At 31.9% G+C, this 24,388-nt stretch overlaps 3 protein-coding genes across 3 annotated transcripts; 2 read left to right on the plus strand and 1 right to left on the minus strand.

Annotated features, from left to right (window-relative positions):
* Positions 1 to 395: 395 nt before the first annotated feature.
* Positions 396 to 3,828, plus strand: LOC124930214 (nuclear pore complex protein NUP58-like). The gene is made up of 4 exons (XM_047470573.1): positions 396 to 721; positions 1,125 to 1,239; positions 1,715 to 2,170; positions 3,274 to 3,828. Exons 1-4 carry the CDS (start codon positions 396 to 398, stop codon positions 3,826 to 3,828), a joined length of 1,452 nt encoding a protein of 483 aa, XP_047326529.1.
* A 5,871-nt stretch (positions 3,829 to 9,699) lies between these two features.
* On the plus strand, positions 9,700 to 13,042 carry LOC124932847. The gene is made up of 5 exons (XM_047473532.1): positions 9,700 to 9,823; positions 10,383 to 10,672; positions 11,096 to 11,227; positions 11,323 to 11,439; positions 12,578 to 13,042. Exons 2-5 carry the CDS (start codon positions 10,409 to 10,411, stop codon positions 12,920 to 12,922), a joined length of 858 nt encoding a protein of 285 aa, XP_047329488.1. The 5' UTR covers positions 9,700 to 9,823; positions 10,383 to 10,408; the 3' UTR covers positions 12,923 to 13,042.
* A 2,019-nt stretch (positions 13,043 to 15,061) lies between these two features.
* Positions 15,062 to 22,749, minus strand: LOC124932258. The gene is made up of 7 exons (XM_047472875.1): positions 22,503 to 22,749; positions 21,927 to 22,012; positions 20,485 to 20,631; positions 20,285 to 20,393; positions 19,131 to 19,254; positions 16,034 to 16,307; positions 15,062 to 15,441 (listed from the first exon to the last, which is right to left on the minus strand). The coding sequence occupies exons 1-7, from the start codon at positions 22,624 to 22,626 to the stop codon at positions 15,334 to 15,336; spliced, it is 972 nt and encodes a 323-aa protein (XP_047328831.1). The 5' UTR covers positions 22,627 to 22,749; the 3' UTR covers positions 15,062 to 15,333.
* Between the last annotated feature and the right edge of the window lie 1,639 nt (positions 22,750 to 24,388).

A 24,388-nucleotide genomic window follows, 5' to 3' on the forward strand; every position in this document is an offset into this window, starting at 1 on the left:
TCTTTTTAATTTCTTTGTCAAGTAAGTTTGTAAATGAAAAAATATTTAAATTTAAAAAAATTAAAATTATTTGTTCATTTATTTATTGACTTTTCATGACTCTTCAATCCATACATACCTGCAATTTCTGAGTTTTAAGATGGTGAGAGATGGTAACATGTTATTTTTTTATATATCAATTTGTATATCATACATAATTTAGAGGGTTAAATTGATTGTCTTTAGCTTCTTTCTGTTATGTTTGAATAGGCGGGTACTCACTCGCTTTTCAACCGTCGTCTTCCTTTCATCCCTTGTAGGGTTTTAGTAGGGTTCTTATTTGTATGCATCTTCCTGCTCCCGTTATGTGTTTCCATAATCCTCTAGTGACGGAATAAGGTGATTGTTGAAGAAGAATGTCTCTTCCTTTTACGCCGCACCAACAGTCGGATCAGCAGCAGCAACCGTTCACGCCGAAGCAGTCATCTTCCTTTCAACAGAGTAGTCCGTTTTCTTTTACGCCGCAGCAACACTCGGATCAGCAGCGACAACTGTTCACGCCGCAGCAGTCATCTCCCTTTCAACAGACGGTGCAGCAGCACGTTCAGTTACAACAGTTTCAGCACCAGAAGCAACAACAACATCAACTTTATCTTTTCACCAACGACAGGGATCCGGCCACTTACAGCACCAAATGGACTGACCTCCATCCTGATTCTCAGAAACTTCTCCTTCAGATTGAGTATGTTCCTTTTCTTTGTCAGCCAATCCGTTCTCTCCCCAACTCTTTCTCAAACTAGCTTACTCTTCTGAAGTCTAGGTGCCAACAATTTGTGTTTTGGGAACCTAAATCCAGCTCTTGAAATGCTAAGAAAACTGAATTGTTCATCATCTGCCTGAACCATTATTTCCCTAATCAACATATTTTGTATCATGTTGTTTCGTTTTGTTGATTTTAATATATCATAAATAGATGGCATGCTATTCTTCTATACTGATTCTTAAGTGTTCATTCTAGTACTTCTGCAGAAAATGTGAAATCTCAAACTCCGTTGTGCATGTATTTGGTTGTAAGTGTTTGGTCTATGAAACAATGTGTGGGATTTCGAGTAAGTGTTTCCATAATCGGGGGTTCCATGTAATAGGGAAACAATACTGGAGCATTGGGATGAGAGCCAGAGGCTGGATCAGTGCAGTAGGCTTTATGATTCTTCAGTTTCCAGTGATGGGTTTGAGTCTGGTGCAAGCCTCATTGTTCAGGTTTCATTAGTCTCTTTTCTGAAATAAGAATTTCCTATCCTCATGATTAGACAGAGCAGCATTGATGCGTTGATTACTTGCAAGGCTCTTCAGAGTAAATCATTATGTTGTCAACCCTCTTCCCTAGTAGCAATGAATAATTTTATTAATTGTCATAATACAAAAATAAATAAATTATCATGTCATGAAGAAGGTAGATAAACACACTGTTGTTTGTTTATTACAGCTCTCTTATGGTTTGAAATTTTTTATTTACATATATTGCTACCTTGTGAGGCACTTTGATCATTTAATCTTTTGTGGTCTAATGAATCAACATCTGTTTTTTCATGCTAAATATGAACAAACATATCGTTGAACACATTGATGTTCATTAGCCAGAATTGTGAGCACTAAACACTTCAGCGTTTCCTTTCTTATGTCAATAGTCTTTTATTTGTAAAGCTCAATGATATAAATTTCAATATTGTTGTAGGAACTTGGTGGAATCAGTACATCAATGGAACAACAGAAAGCTGTTATACAAGAATTGATGGGTGTTGTGAAAGATATGCTACATAACACGGAGGTTGCTGTTCGTTCTTTTCTGATGTTACAGCCAAAGTTTCTCCATACAACATCTAATGGTGCGCCTAACACTTCTGCCACAATACAAGCTTCAGGGGGAACTGGTCAGCTTATGACTACTGCTATTGTACCAATATTTGATTTCTATAGTGGTGTCCCCAGGAAACCTTCTCCATTTTTGCAGCAGACAGTTGCAAGATTTGATAAGTATCTTGTTGAGTTGCATCGACTGATTGAAGAGTTGGAGCAGTTGCTGATTGTGGATACAGATATCAATGGCATCAATTCTAGCTCTTTATTGTTGCAAGCACTCCCAAAAGTCATGTCAAATGTACACGACTTCTTTGTTCATGTGGCAGCAAAGGTAAAGTCAATCGATCTGACTTTTTGAAATATCAGATTTATCAGATTCTTAATGTTAATATTCATAGGAAATCTCAATAGCCTTTGAGTTAAATGCCTTCTCATTGTAACTTGAGTCTCCTACTTCTTCCATAAACTTATTTGATTTATCATTCTCATCACTTTTTTCATATATAAGTTAATTGCAATAATATCATTTGACTATGATGTTGGAGTCTCTCATTTTTCTTCATATGGTGACGGACTTGTGCTCGATTGTCATATTGGGATTTCCCATGTCGTCGCCTATGTCGTTATTTTGAGATGGGCTCATGGAATGGATAGACATACTCCAATTTTTCCCCCATTTGTTGGACTTTTTATCCATGTAGCATAAGTTTTTCTTGGCCATTTAGTTTTGCATATACTTTATTGTGGGTAGTTTCCATTCTTGGATCTCAATACAATAAAAGTCTTCTCCCCCTTTCTTTGGATTGCTTGTATTAGTTGCATTTTTTGACATTATCAATTACAAGTTTTAACCTTTTTTCTTGTCATTTAATGAGTCAACTTAAGCCCCAAGTATAAAGAATAGAAAGTCAAGATGTGAGGCGTTGTTTAAGATCCCTAAGTAGGGAACGTAATGGATAACAAACCCCATTGCGTGTGTAGAATTTATGAAGAGAAATTTAGATCGTATTTCTTGTTTCAATATGAGAAAACTACAAGCTCTATATATACAAAAGTAATATCAAGAATTAGTGATGTGATAATCACCCAATTCCTTTCTAGTTATCTATGATAACTTCTATAAACCATATGGTAACCAATCAATTGCACATAATTAGCCTAGAATGATATTTTTGTCACTCTCGCTCAAACTAGGCAGTCATTGTTCTCCAAACCAAAGAGACCTGTCGGTGGTTTGATACAGTCTAAATGAGGCCCAAAATGAAGAAGGCTTGTAGTGAAGTGGTTGGTTTAATATTATAAAAACAAACTCTACATACTTTGTGAATCTTATATATGTTTCCTAGCAATCAGTTACTGTTTAAGAGTTATTTCTGATCACCTGTCACAATCTTTCTAATAAACTCATACCCATCTTTTTCTGCTATTTTGTAGGTTGAAAGCATCCATCAGAGTATAGAGTCCATGAGAACTGTGTATATTGCAGACCATCGACGTCAAGGTCTTTACAACGACCCATTTCTTGAGGCAAATAGGCGTGAAACAGCCAAAGAAAAAGTTGCTGCTAAGAGAGTACACCCTACTTTGCATCTTCCTGCATTTTCTCAACCTTCAACTAAGGTTTCAGGATTAACTACTACTGTACCAACTGACCCTGAAACAAATGTGGCTGCTTCATCTACTAGTAAATCCTCTCTCTTTGCCACCCCTTCTGCTGAAACATCATCATCTCCTCTATTCTCGACTCCAGCCACCGCTGCTTCATCATCATCCTTATTTGGAGGTTCTCTTACTCCAGTCCAAACTTCACTTTTTGGTGCTTCCACTCGTACCCTTAGTGGCACATCATTATTTGGTTCCACCCCTTCTGTTGCAGCTTCAATTTTCTCAACTCCATTTGCTTCAGGTATATTCTTTAATTTTGATTTATTATGCAAATTATGGATACCATGGTTGCAATTGAATGTAATATTAGCTTTACTCTGCTAGCCGGTCTGTCTATGCTTCTATGATTTTGTGATTATTAGTAGTGGGATTTTCTAATATTGATGTTCCAAATTCTTGGAAAAACAATTCCTGATATTCTAGAATAATATGAGGAACTCTTAACTGGCTTTGCCCCATTTGGCACCTGGATACAAAAATTCACAATCAAGAATTGTATGTGAACGTGATTATGTTTGGAAACTAACCTTAGAGCTTGTTTGATGTATATATTTTTTTTTAAATAAACTGATTTTTGAAAGAAAAAAGAAAACTTGTTCGATGGAAGTTGAGTGATGATTTGGTTAAATGCTTAAAATATCTTTTGTATTTAATATTTTAAATGTCACAAAAGATAAAGTCGGGGTAATTTGGTATGTTTGTTGATTATTTGAGTGATTTAATTGATGAATTGATTCATCAAACAAGGCCTTAGCATTTATTTGGCGTTTCACAAAAATTATAAGTGTTTCCAGTTGGGGCCATTGTCTCAAAGGGTTAGAAAAGTAAAATGTGGATGATTCTGGTTTTTACTAGTGATAGCAAAAGGAACCTAAAGTATGTACCAACTTTTCTTGCTTAGAAATCCATTAATTCATATATTAAACCTTGCCAAGAAATTCAATGGAACATCTTATCTTCAATGAATAGTAGTGCTATCATTGTGGAGCTAGATGGCTGAAAACCCAAATTGAACCGTGAACTTGTGTTAGATATTCATCTTACACCTTGACTCAAGCTTTAAATTGAAATTCAAATTTGTGTGCAAGTAGTGAACATACAACTTACTAAGGCCTTGTTTGATCTACGGTTATTTGAATAACTAAGTGGTTATTTCAAAATGATCATGTTAGAAGTATTGAGGGTATTTTGGTTGATGATTTGAATGATGTTATTGATGAGTAGATTGTTGATTGAATATAGTGAGTTATATGGAAATAAGATCTTAATGTTTGAATAAGCTTTTGTTAGTTCTCTAATGTGAAGGGCGGTAAAATGTCTGAAAATCTCCTATTGTTAAAAAAAGATAAGACTGCTGTTAGATTCTCACAATAAAAAAGGTTGATTCATTTATTTATTTTATAGTTGAAGTTGGAAGTTTTCCAATCTATTGCACATGTTTTCGTTTTGAATTGAATCTGATGTTAGGAATATCTCATGCAATGCTCAACATGAGTCCTCACATATGAACCTATTTAGGGTTTAGGGTAAATATTTATAAAGAATCATTCCATTATATGTTTTATATTTTCAACATTGGAGTATCATCTGATTGATTTATTTGAATTATCTATAGATACTGCAACAAATGGGTCAAGAACAAGCTTTGGAACATCATCTGAATGTGTAAATTCCTCTCATGTTCTCTGAATCTCTACCTTACTTTTTCATCATTCTTTGTGTATGCATGTGGTTTATCTTCTATAAATGATCCAAATTACATTATTTATTTATTTTTATCAAGATTTAATTTTTTGTATTTTAGAATTCATTCGAAAATGAAATATTGAACTTAAAACTAGAAGGAAAGAAATATGTAACGTCCTTGTTAATCATTTTGATCATGTGGGCTATTGATTTATTTATAATCATTTTAACAGGAGAAACGAAGAGTAAAAATTCGTGGAGTAAGAAGATGACAGTTTTACCTATTCTTTTTGGGTCAGAAAGTAAGTAATATTTTTGTAGTATTATTCCAAAATGAATTCTGAAGTTTGATAAACTACATGTTCTTCTCTCCCTTCTGAATGGGATTTCAAGACTTTCAAATGTTAGAAACGCCCATATGATCTTATTTTCTTATTTCTTTATTCTTTTTAGATAAAATTTATTATAACTGAAAAAACTATAAAAATATTTTTTTTTTTAAGTTATTCTCATCATTAATAACTTTTTTTTTATATAATCACATGTCCCTTTTTTATGTTTGTTAGACCATCTCCAACCTACAAACCCAAAATGCAGTAAACGACACATAAAAAGTAATTCATCTCCAACTAAAAATCTCATTTTCAAACCCAAAAGAATATTCTTAGCATATTCTTTTCTTACACTAACTTTTTAACCTTATTAATATTATCTATATATTTATCAATTTTATATATTTAACCTCAATCTTTTTCCATTCATTTAATAATATTAAAATAAAATTAAGTATATATATCAATAATTCATAAATAACAAAATAATTCAATAATACATTTAAATAAATAAATATATTAATTATTTTCTATGTTTATTTGTATAATTTATAATTAGAAATTTATAATTTATAAAATTTAAGTTATCAAATATAACGTAAAAATATAAAATAAATTAGATAAAATTTCAAGTATAATAAATTTAATAATTTAATTATACATTTAAAAAATATTATAATTTTCTATCTTAAAAATAAAAAATATAAGTTTAAGAATTAATTTATATGAATAGAAATTAAAAGTTATTCCGTATATTATTTTAATTGAACAGTTGCATGTGCCGGCTAGTTGGTGAGATGCTTCCTCAGCGTATTTCAGCTCAGCATAATAAACTCCATTGCCTGTAGTGAAATTCGACACCTTATTTGATAAAAAAAATGTCGTCATGTAAATGTGTATGGCGTGGAATGTTGAGAGATCTCTCGAACGACTTTTGAATTTCCCCAAATAAATTTGTTAACATCTTGTGTATTTTTATAAAAGATGTTTCCAGGGAGACATGGTATCTCCCAAATACATTTTAAGTCTCGCATGTGCCCCTTCCGCCCTGTAATAGAAAAATGCATTGTGTTTTAATAATAGTTGGAATTTAAATAGTACAATATTTAAAGTTAAAAAGTGACTACACCTTTGACTTGAATTACTCTCGAGGTGCATACATGTATCAATCCATGTTGAAATAAACCGCTCTTTGTAAGAGTGTAACCATGTCTCCCATAGGTAATTTAGGACACCCTGGAATCGTATATATTCCTCGCGCATAACTTCCCACTTATGATGGTAAGTCCACGGTGTGGATGAATTAATGAGCGAGTGCTATGATGCATTAAACTTGTTCCACTTTAGACTAAGCATAGGCCTGCATTTTTTCATTACGCACTGGTTTATGTGCCAAATATAGAGGATGTGACGTGCCATAGGAAAACATATTTCAATGACATTAATAAGCGCCATATCCCGATCTGAAACAAACACCGATGGCAACGATTCCCCCTTTTCAAGCATTCACTTCTTTAAGGTACCTAATGCCCATGTTAGTTGCTCTTTCCTCACATTGCTCACATTGCTTAGATATGCGAACATAAGTGAGTAAGTTCGAATTGTGTATGTGAATCCACAACCTCCAATAGTGGTGACCGATACTCATTGGTCTTATATGTGACATCAATGATCAACACGGATGGACAGTTGACAAAAAGTAAGAGACTTTTAGGGTGAACCCAAAGAATATCCGTGATTTCATTGGTGTCTGGATTTGTACGGTAATCATTGAGGTGATTTTTTTAATTAACTGTTCCAAGACATACTAGACTTGATTTAGGCCGGACCGTTTGGCAGATTTATTTGTGAAAATGACATTGTAAATGGTTTTGATACCTGTAGTGTTTGACGAGTCTCTTTGTTTCAATATATTAAGGACTTCACGAGGTGCAGTGCTATTGGGCATGTCGAGCACAAACTGTCGCTCCATTGGTTTTAACCTAGACGGGGTACTATGACTATACATAAATTCTGTTGATTGATGGTTGATGGTTATGGAAACCACATACAACCCTTAAACGCCACATCACACCTTCTGGAGGTATTGATATACCTCGCAGCTCGAATGGGCATTCACATTTTTTTGTCCCTGTATTCCTTTTTACGGATTGTCCATCAACAAAATATTGTGGCGGTGTGTATTTTCCTTCTCTTTCACACATTAAATGACACTTTGACAACTTGCCGCCTTTTAAATTAGCAGAATTTTTAATTACTACCACAATACCATTTTCCAAACCAGTTGTCTTCGCCCAATTTATTCTATCATCTCTACTTTCAAATATCTATATAAAATAGTAGTGTAAGAACTCAATTAGTTTCATTGATTGAAATTACTTTTTTATAATTGATATTAATCTTTTCCAAAATAAATAAGAAATATGCATAAAACAACGATAATAACTAACCTGCTCTGTGGTAAATTCGGGTATATAATCGCGATTGTTGTTGGAGATGCTATCCCCATTAGTAACATCATTCTCAAATGACCAATTATCTGAAAATGAATCAAAATTGTGGTTATTCATTATGTTAAAAACATATTTGATTCTCATTGAGTTATCAATAAAAACATATTTGTTATTTAGTGAGTTGTGCAGATTTAGATTTAATTTTGCTAATTCGGGCTAGCTAAATAAGGCCTATTATTAACACTAACATTTAGCCCGTGCATTTGCACGAGTAATAATATAAAAATCGTAAAAAAAAAATTACGGATAATATTTTTTATTTTATTTTAAACCATTTTAAGTTTATGGGTGGGTCAACCCATAATCCGACCCAATATCCATTTACTTAACATCATTATATATTAGTTAGTTAAAAAGTTAAACTTATATTAATATTAAAACGTCCCGCGTTTATCAAATTTGGTGTTGAATTAAAAATATAAAATCTTTGCAGCCTAGTTGGTTAAAGAGTTGTACTTGTTTTTTAGGTTGCAAGTTCGAAACATACCTCTAGCATTTTTAATTTTATTTTTAACCATTTTAAATTTAAAAACGGATCAACCCACAATCCGACCCAAATATCCAAATTAACCACAGCTCTCGACCCGGCAATCCGAACACTTTAAAAATTAACCATCATTATATATATATAGATTCGATTAATTATTAATATATAATATTTTAAAGACTTTATCTTAGATAATTTTATTTATAAAAAAAATTGAATCTTTCAATTATTTAATTATTTTTTTATAAGTATTTTAATATATATATATATATATAATTAATATAATAAAATATTTAATATTTATATTTTATTAAATTAGAATACACTTCAATATTTTATATATTTTAAACCATTATAATATAATAATAATAATTTATATTTTTAATTAAATAAATAATGCAAAAAATATATATTAAAAATTAATTAATTAAATATATTTAATAATAAATTTTTTTAATAATTAAATAAAATAAATTAAAAAAAAAATTAATTTATAAAAGTGATAAAGATAAATAAATAATTTTTAAGGTGAAAGAAAAATAGTCAAACAATTCATTTATTTTGTAATCCTAACAAATGCTTGCAATTTTGAAAATATATGCTAGAATGTGTGTAATTGAAGAAGCATGTTGCTTGCAAACCCGTACTCTACCCAATAATAATATATATATATATATATATATATTATATTTCTATTTTATTATTAATATTAATTTTTATATATAAGCTAAATCTTTTGTAATATTATAATAAATATTAAATTTTATTTTATTTATTAAATATAAATATATTATTATTATGAAATTAGTAATTAAAAATATATAGATACATATTATAACAAATTTGTAATTTATTCAAACCTCTAAAATTTATTAGCTTACCATTTTCTTTGCTAAAACAATTAAGTATAAATAAAGTTTATTAGAATGTTGTCATGCAAAATCTTCTTAAATGATACGACACATGTGTTGGGTACATTGAATGAAATAGTATAAATTTAATAAAGAGTTAACTAAATTTAATTTTAAAATTAAATAATACTGGTTAGATTTACCGAATATATTATTTATTATTCACACAAACATATACATAATGACGGTTTGCTTTGCCACGTGTACAAGAGTTGTAGAAAATAAATAAATAATTAATTAGGTTTTTTATGATTATTATCTAGAGTCATCGAGTGGCGGAACCCCTCCTCCTCCGCATCCCTAAGGCGCCGCGGAAATCTCCTATCTTGCCGTCGCCGGTCGCCGGTCGCTCCGTCTTCAGCCGGAGAGCGTCTTCTGTAATTTACAAGCGTATGTTTCCTTCTATGCGACTATGATTATTTCTTTCTTTTGCTTTTTTTGGAGATGGAAGTTCGTAAAATTCATATCAATTGATTTTTGGTCCAAATAAGGAATTCGTTTTGTATCGTTCTTCGTTAAGTATATTGGTTCAGAATCGGAAAATCCGTCCAATTAAGGAATTGACTCAACGCTTTACCCAACTGTAAATGTTCATTAAGGAAACTCCTTGGATACTGGCTTAATTAGATATAACATGCAATAAATATTCATATTAGGGTTCGTTCTCTTTACCTAGAAACACTTGAATTAAAGAATACAAAATTGAACTAAACCTGTATTCCATTTGAGATTCTTGGGTTCTCTCATATGATTTTACGCCTTTTAGACTGTTTCAGTTTTCATCTTATTGTTTTAAAAAAAAAAATTGTAATTTTCAAGAACTGGATATTGAAATCATGCAACTTTGTACTTACAGAAATGCTTAGTTTGGGCATTGAACGTTTCTTTTTACCAAAGCTGTTTTTTTCTTTCTCTTTACTATGCAAGCCTGGCTTCTTTCTCTTTGTAGTGAAAATCTGGTAGTAGTTAGTCGATATGGCTCTGCAAGAAAAACTGGAGAGATTCAAGAAGCAGCAAGAGATGTGCCAATCTACACTGATCAGCATAGCTTCCAAGGCAGGGTCATCTAGGGGATCAGCAATTCAAAAGGCTGCACCTACAATACAGTCAGCCAGTTCAAAGCCTCCTGCTCCGGCTGTGAAATTTTCAAATGATACCGAAAGACTTCAACACATTCACAACATAAGAAAAGCTCCTGTTGGAGCTCAGATCAAGCGTGTTATAAAATTGTTGTTCGAGGTTTCTATCTTATTTTGCATCTGCAATCAATTTTACCTTTTTCATCTTCCTGTATTTTATTTTTCTATTGCATATTCTTTTGTTTTTGGTTATTTATTGATTTTCCCACTCTTAACTTCTTAAATACTTTACTGGTATGCTTTCTAATTTTCTGTTCTAGTAAATTCTTATGCTAGGGTTTTTTTCCAATGTGTTGGAAGTTTTGTTTTTGATCATCGTGATTTTCTTAACTTGTATATGTTTCGTGAATAGGAAGTCGACATTCTTATGAATGTTTCTTTCTATTTAGAATCTCATTCTACTTAAAACTGATTGTTGTCTCCCAACTCATTATATGCATGCTTATTTTTTTTTATTAGTTGCAAATTTGATGACATCATGGGTATTGAGTCTCTTTATTCGGTGAACTTTCTCATTTTACAGACAAGGCGAGAATATACACCTGAGCAGATAAATGAGGCATGCTTTGTGGATGTGAAGGCTAACAAGGCTGTCTTTGAAAGTTTGAGAAATAACCTAAAAGTGAAATATGATGGGAATTTCTTCTCTTATAAGGTAAAAACAATTTATTTTGCACAAATCAGTAATAATAGGAGGGTCTGGTGTGTTGAGTAAGATTTTTGACTTATTTTCCAATTTATCTTGTGCAGTCCAAGCATGCTGTTAGAGACAAAGATCAATTGCTTTTCCTAATACGTAAATGTCTAGAGGGAATTGCTGTGATTGATCTTAAGGATGCATACCCCAATGTTATGGAGGACCTACAGGTTTAACTTTCCTCATTTTGGTTAGATATCATAGAGGAAACACTAGAAAGCATCAAGTAATTCTTCACTTGTTTGATTCCTAGATTTATTGCATAGGGGTGAGCAAAATAACCAAGGCCTTGTTCGGTTTGGGTAATTTTTTAGTGTCAAATAACTTACCATCCAATCATACATCCACTCATAACCCATTAGGGTAGCTCAAGTGGCAAGAGGTCGTGACATTAGGTCACGGGCTCGATTCTCAAACGCCTTATGTTGAAGTTGGAGGTCATGACTGTGATGAGTCGTGTGACCTTTCTAAATTAAAAACAAAGTAAAATCATACATCCACTCATCAATCACATAGTTCAAATCGTCAATTGAAATACTAAAATATTTGAGGAAATAATCTCTCATAAGTGAAACAGTTTAGTGAATGGAAGGTCACTGGTAGCAAATCAATTATTTGAACAATTGATTTACTAATTGTATCAATCAAATTAAAACAGATTTCATCATTGCATTTTATCATTTCCTTTTAATTATTTTTTTCTGTATTTAATATTAGACTACCATGTACAAATCATTCAATACATTTATCACAGACAATTCTAAAGGTCTGTTCTAAATTTCTATGTCAATAATACATACATACCTTCAATAAAAACTCATTAGCTCAGGGCTATAGTGTAAAAATATAATATTCCGACCATTTTCAAAAGATACCAATAAATAATATCTTCAATATTCTCTATTTTCAAATGTCTCTTCATTATATAAATATATATACTTTTCATTAATTATCCCACTTTTCAATAACTTATTCCCAACATGGTTGTTAGGAAATAAACTACTTATTATCCAAATAACCTAAGACTGCAAGGCCCAAAACAACATGGACCCAAACTGCCAAAAATCCAAAATGAAAAGATGTACAGTTTGGGGATAAAAAAATGACAGTTTCACAGTTCATAGATAAATGAATTCAAAATTAATAATAATATTTTCATCTACATTTATATTGATTACACAGAAAAATCTGACATTATCCCTTCTAATTAATTGAGTCCTAACTATTATTTTTCCTTTTTTACTTGTATAAGTAGTATATTTGATTATTACACAGACACTAAGAACATAATCCAAATTTAATTTTCAGGCCCTGAAAGCTTCTGGAAAGATATGGCTGCTATCGAACTTTGATTCACAGGAGGACATAGCCTATCCAAATGATCCCCGATTAACCATAAAGGTTGACGATGACTTAAAAGAACTATTCAGAGGAATTGAACTTCCTCATGACATGATTGACATTGAGAAGGATCTTCAAAAGAATGGGATGAAGCCTGCTACAAACACCACAAAGAGGAGGGCTATGGCTCAAGTCAATGGAATGTCGTCTAAGCCAAAAACAAAGAAGAAGCACGAAATTAGTAAGAGGACTAAAATTACTAATGTTCATCTTCCTGAGCTATTCAAACACTTCAATGTCCCGGGCTCTTGATGACTGTGGCAAGGTTATTTAGATGGATTTGACATATGGTTAGGTAATAATAATAAGGGCTAATAGGGATAATAGACATAATGCTCCATATACATTTAACTAAGTTTTAAATATCTCTATATATCATCTTGTTTTAAAAGATCTTTATACATTTAGTTTGTTTGTTTATACATTTAGTTTGTTTGAAATTGTTTCTTGTACATTATTTTTGTTTGAATTTACATAATAAATATCTAAAATTATTTAAAATGTTCATAAATTTAATAATGTGTTTAAAATAGGTACAAAGTTCTCCTATGAGTGGTATATACATTTTTATTTTTTTAAATCCTACTGTTTTTTTTTTAAGATATATATTTTTTTTAGTTTGGTATTGTATGTTAAACAAGATTTAACATCAAAATTGCAACCATCCCTTTAGTGTGGATGAATTGGAGGTGAAAACGATGAAATTTTAGACGATTAATGATTTGAAATTAATTATCAAGAGTGTTCAAATTTTAACTACTGTATTACTTAAAAATTTCAAACTATTTCAAAGAAAATAAATGTAATAAGAGGTAATTTCAAAAAAAAAATGTAAAAAAAAAACAATTTCAAATAAAAATAAATATATAAAGATCAATTTAAAATAAAATTATGTGTAAAAAAATATTTAAAATTTAATTGAATGTATAAGAAACATTATATCCATTAGACATAATAATAATAATAATAATAATAATAATAATAATAATATTTTGTTCCTGTGACTTAATTGAGGGGAAATGAAGAAAATTAAGTTTGATGATCTTTGGTTATGGAATGAAATAAGTGAACATCAAATTAATCTAGAAGAATTTCTATGTAGAATAGAGAAGTTGTAGCTTTATCCATGCACTTGGATTAGTGCTTAGTGAAATTTGTGTAATAAAAAATAAATGCAAATTTCGGCTTCTTCTTCAGTTAGCTTGGCTCCAATAAAACATGTAACTTTTTAAATTTCTTTTAAATGTTGATTTCAAACATTGTTCTCGAAATAATTATATGAAACATGTAACTTTCTAAATTTCTTTTAAATGTTGGTTCAAACGTTCTCGAATAATTATTTGTTTATTAAGATTCTATTATAGTCTTTCTTAATATATTTGTTTATTTGCATAATTTCTTTTTATAATTTTTTTTACATGTATTATTAGTTTATTACCATATAATTGTTAAATTGGGATATAGTTTACAAAAATACTTTGAGATAAATCACTACAAATTATTCAAATTTTGTTCTAATAGAGTTATATTGTGGGGCTGAACGAACAACCAACTAAAGATACTTTTATCCAAATTTCATTATAATAGTTATATTGTCGGACTGAACAAACAACCAACCAAATAATTAGTGTTGTCAACTTGTCCATGTCGCTCTCTCTATAAGAACATCATATTTTGAAAATGAGACATACAAATAAAATCAAGATATTCATTTAAATTTTAGGAAGCTAGTAAGGTCGCTCTAGAGTTATAACTCAATTTCAACTTAGAGAGTTCTTAGTTGAAATCGAAACTTAAAACTTAAATTATTCATGTTGTTTCTTGAAGAGCCTAGATTAGGATAAATGACAACCACCTGCTGAAAATCACCAAACTATGCTTGCAAAGACAATGTTGCACATCTGGAAATGTATTCCCCTAAAGATAGAAGAAGTGTATCATACCCCTATACTATATATCTTTAAAGCAGAAAGTCCACAAAAATAGATATTAAGATCCTCATGCTGCTAATCAAGAAAGGTATTCATATCATATGAAGACTGAATAATTGTAACAACCTCCATACTCAATTTTAAATGCATAAATTTTGAAAGACACATCAAAGTTGATCAATTTTAAATGGATAGTAGGATGGAAGGTATTTAAAAATATATTTGAGGACCACACTTACATTTGACCATATGTCAGAATGTCAGATATTATTAATAATCTGCAATAACCAAATTAACTTTAGCAACATCAACTTGCTTAGACTGACATCTGACAAATTGGACCGATCTAAGAAGTTCCACAAAAAAAAAATAAGGAAAGAGAAACAGGCTTATCAGGAATAAGGAATTAGAATAGGAACAGTATAAACTATAAACATTAGAAGAGAAGTAGATAAAAAAAAATAAAAATAAACAGATCTCCATGTTTCTTAAAAGAGTGTTGCCACACAATAATATAACCACAACCCAAAGTATATATTTATATATAATATAAATGTCAATTGCTGTAATATATCCAGAATCCTATTAATCAAAGATCCGAATCCCAGTTTTTGTTGTCCCAAAATGAAAACAGATTTGAAACATACTATATTCGAGGATATCACCTCAATTATCGACGAGTCGTGGAGAGCATTTGCATGCCTTGTTTATTATTCTCATCAAATATCATCATCACAGAAGGCGGAGAGATTTGAGTTGTTGTATATGCTCAGGAGAAAGTGGTGGAGGAGACCAATCAGATCCAGTAACCTCTCCATCAACATCCTCAACAACATATTCCTAATTAACAAATTCAAACAACAACAATCTTATTCACAGAAAAATATTATTGAAAAAATATTATTGGAAAAATAAACAATATTTGAATCAAAGGAATTATTATTTCTTTTATTACTATTAGTGTATATGGAATTGATGCACATATGCCAAAATGAAATGAAGATCCTATTTATTTATTATTTTGGGAATGAAAAAATGAAAAAAATAGTGGATACATGGAGAAATGAAAAATATATAAGAATAAAAGTTCATTCACACCAAAAGCTTGTTTTCCTTACTCTACTTTATAACAAATTACTTAACATTGTCAGTTCTTGGTTAACTCCATTAAGTTTTTAAATCATCTCTACACAATTTAAGCAGTTTTCTAGTGTCTGCTAAAAATAATATTTTTCTTTTCAAAATGTGTGTCAACATATTAACAAGAGTTAACCAAAAAATGATCTCGAGAAGTAATTTAAGCCATTTTTAAAATTCAAGAAAAAAATGAGCTTTTTTCCAAAAATATAATAATGTATGAGTAGATAAATCAATATAATGATTTTTGAGTTATATAAGGCAAAGTAAACAAGAAAGAGAAGCGCCAACTCACTTTAGTTAGCATCCTTTTGGCAAGTATGTGATAATGTCGTTGCCAAATCCTTTGTCCAACCATTGTAGCCACTAAGACACTATAGAATATGCCCATAACTGTGAACAGGCCCAGAACAATCAAACCCATTATTACCAGTACTGGTAATCCAGCTTCCCCAGCACCACCGAAGCAACCGCCACATTCACCAGCTGCACTTGCACAACTTTCAAAGCATGTGGTGCAGTCAGTCCACATACAAAGAGTTCCGGGCAAATGGCAATCTGCACACAATCTGCCCAACAGACAAATTAACTATAGTTTTTCCAGTCCTTTTTCTTTGGTTAACTTGTAAGATAATTCCAAACCCTTTGCAAGGTATTTTTATATTATAGAATTGTATAGAGCTTATTGAGTTCATTCAGCAGTTTTTTTTTTCAGTTCAGCAATTACTTGTCCTTTCTCTCAGTAGGCTAATAAAAAGCTACTATAATCAACAAGTTATTAATGGCTATGTTTGATTCATGCAATTGAAATTAGAATTGGAATTGGGGTTCAATTTCAAATTATTTGTTTGTTTAATGACTTAAAATAAGGAATTAGAATTGGTTATTTGATTGGTTAAGTTTATTCCATTCCGATTCTTATAAAATTGGAATTATAATTTTAATTCCAATTATACAGATCCAAACATAACCTTACAGTCATTGAAATTTCAGTAGTGACTTTCTCAGCATAACATGCCCAATAATCATGAAACGGATGTCAACATGCAAGGTTTAAAAAGGACTTCCAGAAGAAATTCAACTGTCAAAATATCCTTGCTGTTTTATTTGAAATTATGATGAGGCATATCACATAAAAAGATAAGAATGGTACTGTGGAGCATAAAACGGAGCGAAAGAGAGAACCCTATGCTTCACATGTAAGAAACAAATAAAATATAATACGAAGTTTGCATTAACCAGATTACATTTGTTTGACAACTGACAAGGAGGCCAATGTGGAAACACTGTTTGTTTCTCAATCTGAATCCAGGTCCAAATGGGAGACCGCCAATAAGTTTTTGAATCAATGTCTAACTAAGTTAAAAAAATAAAATAAAAAGTTCTGTTTTCAAACGTGATCTCATCTAGATGCATATCCGGCAGAGATATCTAACAGAAAAGTGTTTCCAAATGAGCCTGTTTGTTAAAAAATACGAATGTTGCATACATTAGAAACAAGGATATGCAAAAGTACAAGTGACAGTATTACAAAATCATATTTCTTTCTGTTCACCTTAACAGGTATGCTAGAGTAATACAAAAGACTTTCCTAACTCACAACTCTCACCAAATCTGTATATTTCTTTTTTACACTAATCAGATCAGTATCAAGAGAATATATGATTAATGCTTGTAGTTTTAACCTACACTTCAAATGGACCATCTTCATTTAACCTGGAGCTAATTTAATTCGTCAATCTAATACATACCGGGTTGATATGGATCTGACATAAGCCCAATAGCTAAAGAATATTAGTTGGTTAGTTTGTTAGATTAGTAGTACAAAATGTATAGCAGCTAGGTTCATAGAATGCTGAAGAACAAATTATATTTCTCATCTCTTGAAAGATTTCTTTTGAGTTTCCCGTCGCCTTCTTCTCAAATTTCTAAGATCTGTTAAATTGGTATTCAGAACTGCAGTGTTCTAGGAGGTCTAGAACACATTAACTTATGGTAGTGTGAGATTGTAGTGTGGGGTTTAATGAATTCTAGTAAACTAACCAACCAACCAATATTCTTTCACTATTGGGCTTAGGTCAGACCCATGTAAGTTAATGTAGCAAACATGATCAAGGAAGAGAAATCACTAACAAACATAAGTAGAGAAGTTATAATGATATTTAAATATGTTTCTTAACAATATTATTCAACAAAACTTCATACAGCTACAAGATTCTCAATTAATGGAAAAAAAGCTCCCTTCTACCTGTAACACCAAGACTGCATAGCTACAATTCATTAAACTTATGAATCATTCCAAGAGCTTTAGGCAATAGTTATAAGAGGATACTATTGGAGAATAAAATATTGAGTTTATCATTTTATGATCAGACCATGATCCAGGAAAATCTACATTCATTATGTTTATTAAAACCCACAATGATCTAAAAAACTAATCTAATCATGATCCGAAAAATAATCTGATGTATATGATTATCCAAAAACTAATCTAGACCATCCTCCATAAATATATCTTGTATATCAATTTAGCAAAAAATCACAGTATAATCTGGATCGTGATCTAGAAAACAATCTTAGACCAAACAAAATCATATTTTCAATTTAACTTTGACACGATTGTAACAAAATACCAATTTCCAAGTAGGATCATTGTCATCATTTTTTAGGATTATACGGGAAATTTAACCACTGCGCAACAGTATAATTGTTTAGAGATCGATGAAAAGCTTCTCATAATTAATGATTAAAATAACTTATCAACTATACCAAGCAATTCAACCATAAAATTAGCATCATTATTGAAAAATTGATGAATAGTTTTCAATTAATAGAGGACTACATTGAAAACCTTCATCTAATCCACAATCTTTTTTCTATTAGTCACATGTAACTAACTATGAATATTCAAAACAATACACCATAATTTATGTCTTGTAGATAAAACTATTGAAGGAGTAAATATGATACTAGAAATCTGGAGACTAGCTTTGGTGTCTAGTGAGAATTGGTGAAATAACTAGAGGTATAGCTCAAATAGTTATGGCCTAGAAAACTGAAAGCATCTTTAGCATTTTTATAAGCAAAATGATTGCAACAAAAATTAGAATATAGAGTTGGTTACTTGAAAAGGCAGAAAGAATAGAGTTAGAAAGCATACGAATAAATGGAATGATAATGGTACAGTAAACATAATTAACAAAATTTGAAATCGTTTAGTTACCGTTACATGAAACATATCCTACTTGCACAATAAATGAGGTGCAAGGATAGTAACTAGAAGGTACTTAAGAAAGATATAATTGTTTGCATCTTAGCAGATAAAAAAATGCATTAAGAAAGATATTTGAGAAAGCTTCATCTTTTATCAAAACATATTCCAAAATTTATACCCGGGATGGCAGCAACAAAGACATAATTCTCGACATGGCTGAGCCAAATCGCTGCGCACTCTTCGATCATAGCAAGTTATAAAGCAACCAGATAACCCAAGCAAAGCGAAAAACAGTAGAGCCCCTGTAGCAACAAATAGAAATAGATTACCATTGCCATGCATTTGAGAATCAACAGCACAGTTACTATTGGTCATCACCAAGCATAAGAATACAATTTATATCAATGCCATTAATGGAGGACACTTCTTAGTATTGTGCTTGGCTGGGTATAAATAGAATATAACACTAGGAACAATGATCAACATTCTGAAGGCTTATTTAGCCAATAACCTTTGTTTATCTTTTAGCAGGCAATTTCTGCAAGTCCTCTCAAACTTATTAGATCTTCTGGGTCATTGACGGTTTAACCTTAGGTAATTAGGTGCTTGTTTCCTTTAGTGTCCTTTGTTCTCAGCTTTATATTGTACTAGCATTACACCTTAGCTTGACACTTGAGTAATGAAAAGGGAAAATAACACAAACAGTGCAGGAAGACCGTGGCTCAGGAGGCTAGCGATTCCACCCCATTAGCGATTCTGGAGAGCTTAATAGTGACATGTTCAATTGTGGAAGAGTGTGGCCCTAAGGTTGTGGCCATCATTGTTTAGATACCTCCTAGTGGAGGTGGAATCAAAGAAATCGACGGTTGATCTACAAGTTCTTTTGTTGCAGCAGTTGTTACACTTTGAGTTTCAGTCGCCAACAAATTGCAAGGAACATGGGCATTCTTGGGTTTTGTTTGGTTTCAATAGGTACAAATACAAAATAAGAAAAGAAAGGTAATTGGATCATTAGAGCCTTCCACCAATTGCAATTTCAGTCCTTGGCAAAGGCAACAAAAAAAATAGGAGTTAAGACAGTATTTAGTGAAGAAGATTTGGTGTATTGCTTGGATGGTTATTAGACAATGAAACTATCCCTTAAATATGCAGATAAATGACTATAAGGAAAGTCTAATTAAGAAAACACAAAAAGACTATTTAAGGAAACACAAAAAGACTAACTAGGAGATAATATACTCTAACTATGGTAATTAGCATATTTTCCACAGTTACCCCACATGATAAATCAAAGTGTCCAATTAGAAACTAAGTCAGCTTTTAGATGGTTACCACATATGTAATAGAAACTCAACAAACTATCAAAACCCCATGCCAGACGAAGCCAGGACTTCTGGTGAGCATCAATCAAATATATGAGATATGACAAGGAGGCAATTACCTGCAACAATAATTGCATAGATGAGCAAACAAACTCTCATCTAAAACTGAAACAATTAAAAATAAAATCAATGAGAAGATGAAAAACCCACGAGTTGAACACTAAGGAATATGAACAAGATATCTCGAGTGACAAAAAATCGGAACTTTAAGGTGCGCCATTTTCTATCTGCAAGAACATGCACTCTTAGGTGGTAAGGAGCCTTACAGGTTGTGCAATGAGCAAATGCAAATCCTTCCTGCAGGTAAACGGCAAGGTTAGCAAATAAACGTCATATGAGAAGTATTTATATTACCATTTATAATAATGACTAGATTGTATTTTTATGCAGAAGTTTGAAAAACAATTTTAGATTAAAAAGGAGTACATTAGATAATAAAAACAACAATAATAAAATCAACAGAAAATAAAATTTCCATGGATGAGAAGAAATGAAAGGCTTTCCTAAAAATTCTAGTCGAGAGAACATAAGAAGAAATGCAATAATCACATATAAAGCAATAAAGACCATCCAGTGAAACTAGAAAGAAGAGAGTTTTAGTGACATCCATCCTCTTGATAGTTATGTTACACATGCAGAAATTAAGACATTCTAGCTTGATGGACATGATTGGTTTGGTGGAATAGAACTCCATATTATCCAAAGAACTCATTTCCCTCTTGACAAAAACAATAGTACTCCCTCTACTTCAATTCATGCGAGCCCTTGAAATATTTTGGTATCCAGTTTAATTCAGCTTTTGGGTCATAATTTTTTGATAGCAACAAATAATTATATTGCCTATAAAATATAATTGCAGTGGGTTCCACATTATTCACGCTCGTCTTTTATTTCAATCAATGAAAAAATATAACATAATATCTTACATCAAAATTGTATGAAAATTGAAAAGAGCTCACATAAATTGAAATGGAATGTGTAGAATTAATTACCATTCAGTGCATTACACTGCTAATAAATAAAATCATGCTTCAACAACTTTATACGTATACGGCTGGACATAATTACTTTTCCAAAGGTTTCCATGGTAGTTAAAAGGCTTGATAATTCTACATTTAAGTGCATCCAAGTAGAAATCAAAATGTATCTACGTTAAATTTATCAAGAGTTGCAAAGGAAAAGAGAGAAAATGCAAGTTCGTATTGTGCTATTTCCCATTAGAAAGTCCCAAATCTTGGCAGTCTGACATTTTTACATTCAGACAACTTGTGTTGTTTTGGTTTGGCTTTCGAGCACCCATCGGCTTAATCTGTTTAGCAAGAAGAAGTTGTTTGAAATTTCTAGAACTGGTGAGAGGGAGCCTTCTTAAGTCAGTAACCATGGTCATATCCATGAATGTCCGGGTCAGTTTCATCAAGAACAGGGGAGGGAGACATCATTTCTTAAAATAGGGAAAAGTATGAATGAGAGAAGGTAATAAAACTATAAACAGATTTTTACTGGAGAATACAGAACACTTACGAAGGACATTTTGATTTCCACGAGAACAGCAATAAAACAATGAATAAGGTTACAATTAGATGTATATATACCTTTATAGCCCGCCAATGATCCAAACATTCTCGGTGAACATATTTTGATGTTCCTTTGCATTTACAAGGAGCAATAAAATCTCTACCTGGAGAAGAGAAAGAAGCACAATAAGAAAAAATGATTGAAAAGAGGAAAGCAGAACAGCATTAGTCAATGTAAGTTTTGGACTTTGCAGCAATTAGAAAGATCAATGCTCATTTTGAAGAATAATAATATTGTGATAACTCAGCAAATGGCCATAAATTCTATGTTTCAGGGGTATTGCTTTCCCCTTAAACGCCTAGAACAATATGAAATCGAATTACAAACACGAAATTGAAACATCAGGTGAAAATTACAATTACAGAAAAACGCATGTTATATGAGAATAGGGACGACAAACCTAATCAACAATTCAACTGAACCCGGTTTGGACAACAGTACTGACACCAGGAACTGTACGACTTTTACTTGAGATTTCTTATTGAATTGCAATTTGGGACCCTAAATTTGCTCATTACCACGATAGTTGAATTAAACAAACCGGACCATAACGAAATTAAACGAGACATGATGAGAAATACAGCGTGCATTACCTTCACTTTCGAGACAAATTCGGCACTGAATTTGCTCGCCAGGGCCGGCTTCGAGGTCGATCTCGCCGGAACTGGTCACCGGAGAAGGAGGGACGAGGGGAGAGGAATCAGCGCGATCAGCCATTGACTTATTAAAGGAACGATAAAAATTGATTTTGGTAACTCCACATAGAAAAATTTATGTGTTTCTTTGAGCTAAGAACTACATAGAAGACGAATCTACTTGCAATGCTTCTACTCTTTATTTTAGCAAGACTCTTACTTGAAAAATTGTTTGGGAAATTGAATTTTAATATATATATATATATATATATATATATATATATATATATATATATATATATATATATATATATTAAAATTTATAAATATAATTGATATTTTTTTTATTTAAATTTTTATTCTTTTTCAAATTTACAAATCCCTACATGGGTACTTTGGGCTAGGGTGACAGTTGTTTTGTAGTTTATTTCTTTAGGTAACATACACGGGTTTGGGACGTCACTCTATTAGAGTCGACCCGGTGGTAGGAACAAAGTGTCATAGGGAACCACCTCTTTAATTTTGTGGGAATCAAGTGTCACATGGGTCATTTTTAGAGTCATAACTAAGGGAGTCTATAACTACGATTGAGATCGAGACGAAGACGCCACATGACTAAGTTGGAGAGATTGTGATGTCCCACATCGAAAAATCACAGTAAATATTAACTCATTATAAGAGTGAGACTAATAAATTAATATCTTTTTGAACTTGGGTAGTGGTGGTCCAATGGTTTATTCAAAATTATTTGTAGTCTATTACTATAGACCGTTAGTGATTTTTGCACTTGAATATATTTTAAATTAACATGGTCTTGTATGATGATTAGGGCCGTTTCATTCATTTTTGGGGCTCTGGGCGATCTAAGATTTGAGCCTAAATTTTGAATTCAAAAATAATATTTAATAAGAAAATAAACATAAAGAGAGAAGGATTTCAAAGATCTAATTAAACTTTTGAAACATTATTGATAGAAGAATTTTAGAGAGAGAGTAAAAAGAAACATAAAACCTAATTTTTTTTATAGTACTGCATACATTTTTTTTTTGGCCTTTTTAATTTTGGGGCCCTGGGCGATGGCCCATCTTGCCCACCATAATAGCTGACCCTGATGATCATACATAAAATAAGTAATCCATAAATGGATTTCCAAAAAAAGTCGCCTGAGCTCTATTGTGTGCGGCAACACGCGGCGGTCGACGCCGGACCAGAGCTCCCACACGCCGACAAGAGCAGTGGCAATCGATGGGTCAGTCAATGGGTCAGTCAATGGGTCAACCAGGCGATTCTAGTCCCAAGTCAACCCGGAACTCAACAAGGTCAACATGCTAGCCAAAGTCAAACGCGGAAGGCCGGTGGAAAACTCCTTTATGCGCGAGTGCCATATCAGCATTTTCTTCGGTCTGGCCTTCAAATATCGGAATCCTTATCACATGAAGAACAATTCTTTATTTGGTCACTTGAAAGTAGTGGCCTAAAACCGGAAAATCCAACATGCACTAGTTTACTAAAAAGCTACCCATACCTCATCTCTCAACCAAAATAGATGAATTTGGTACCAAAAGAATCACAAGAGGATGGACTACAATCTCGTTCAAGCAGAATTTCAAATCAACGTTCAGATTTCCCATGAACTCCAAAAGAAGTCAAGAACAATTGCATCGAGACCATTTCTGACCACCTTGCCTTCAATTGAACATTTGTGGAGTTGTCGTGCACCATTTTGATCCTATAAGGTGCCAAATCAAAGCTAAGACAATAATGACGAGTTTGACACTTGTCTCAATACATCATTCAATCTCTAACCTATCGTGAGTTGCCTTGTAAGGCAATAGATGAACATT

Source organism: Impatiens glandulifera, chromosome 3, assembly GCF_907164915.1.
Source record: "Impatiens glandulifera chromosome 3, dImpGla2.1, whole genome shotgun sequence".
NCBI classification, from domain to species: domain Eukaryota; kingdom Viridiplantae; phylum Streptophyta; class Magnoliopsida; order Ericales; family Balsaminaceae; genus Impatiens; species Impatiens glandulifera.

Bases quoted from the DNA above. Each gene is read 5' to 3' on its own strand.
- LOC124932258 (XM_047472875.1), bottom strand. From the start codon at position 22,626: ATGGCTGATCGCGCTGATTCCTCTCCCCTCGTCCCTCCTTCTCCGGTG. The intron at 20,394-20,484 runs GTGGGTTTTTCA...TTATTGTTGCAG, and splicing joins TATTCCTTAGTGTTCAACTC to GTAATTGCCTCCTTGTCATA. The intron at 16,308-19,130 runs GTATAAATTTTG...TCTGTTGGGCAG, and splicing joins CTTTGTTGCTGCCATCCCGG to ATTGTGTGCAGATTGCCATT.
- LOC124932847 (XM_047473532.1), top strand. From the start codon at position 10,409: ATGGCTCTGCAAGAAAAACTGGAGAGATTCAAGAAGCAGCAAGAGATG. The intron at 10,673-11,095 runs GTTTCTATCTTA...CTCATTTTACAG, and splicing joins TTATAAAATTGTTGTTCGAG to ACAAGGCGAGAATATACACC. The intron at 11,440-12,577 runs GTTTAACTTTCC...TTTAATTTTCAG, and splicing joins ATGTTATGGAGGACCTACAG to GCCCTGAAAGCTTCTGGAAA.
- LOC124930214 (XM_047470573.1), top strand. From the start codon at position 396: ATGTCTCTTCCTTTTACGCCGCACCAACAGTCGGATCAGCAGCAGCAA. The intron at 722-1,124 runs GTATGTTCCTTT...TCCATGTAATAG, and splicing joins AAACTTCTCCTTCAGATTGA to GGAAACAATACTGGAGCATT. The intron at 1,240-1,714 runs GTTTCATTAGTC...ATATTGTTGTAG, and splicing joins GTGCAAGCCTCATTGTTCAG to GAACTTGGTGGAATCAGTAC.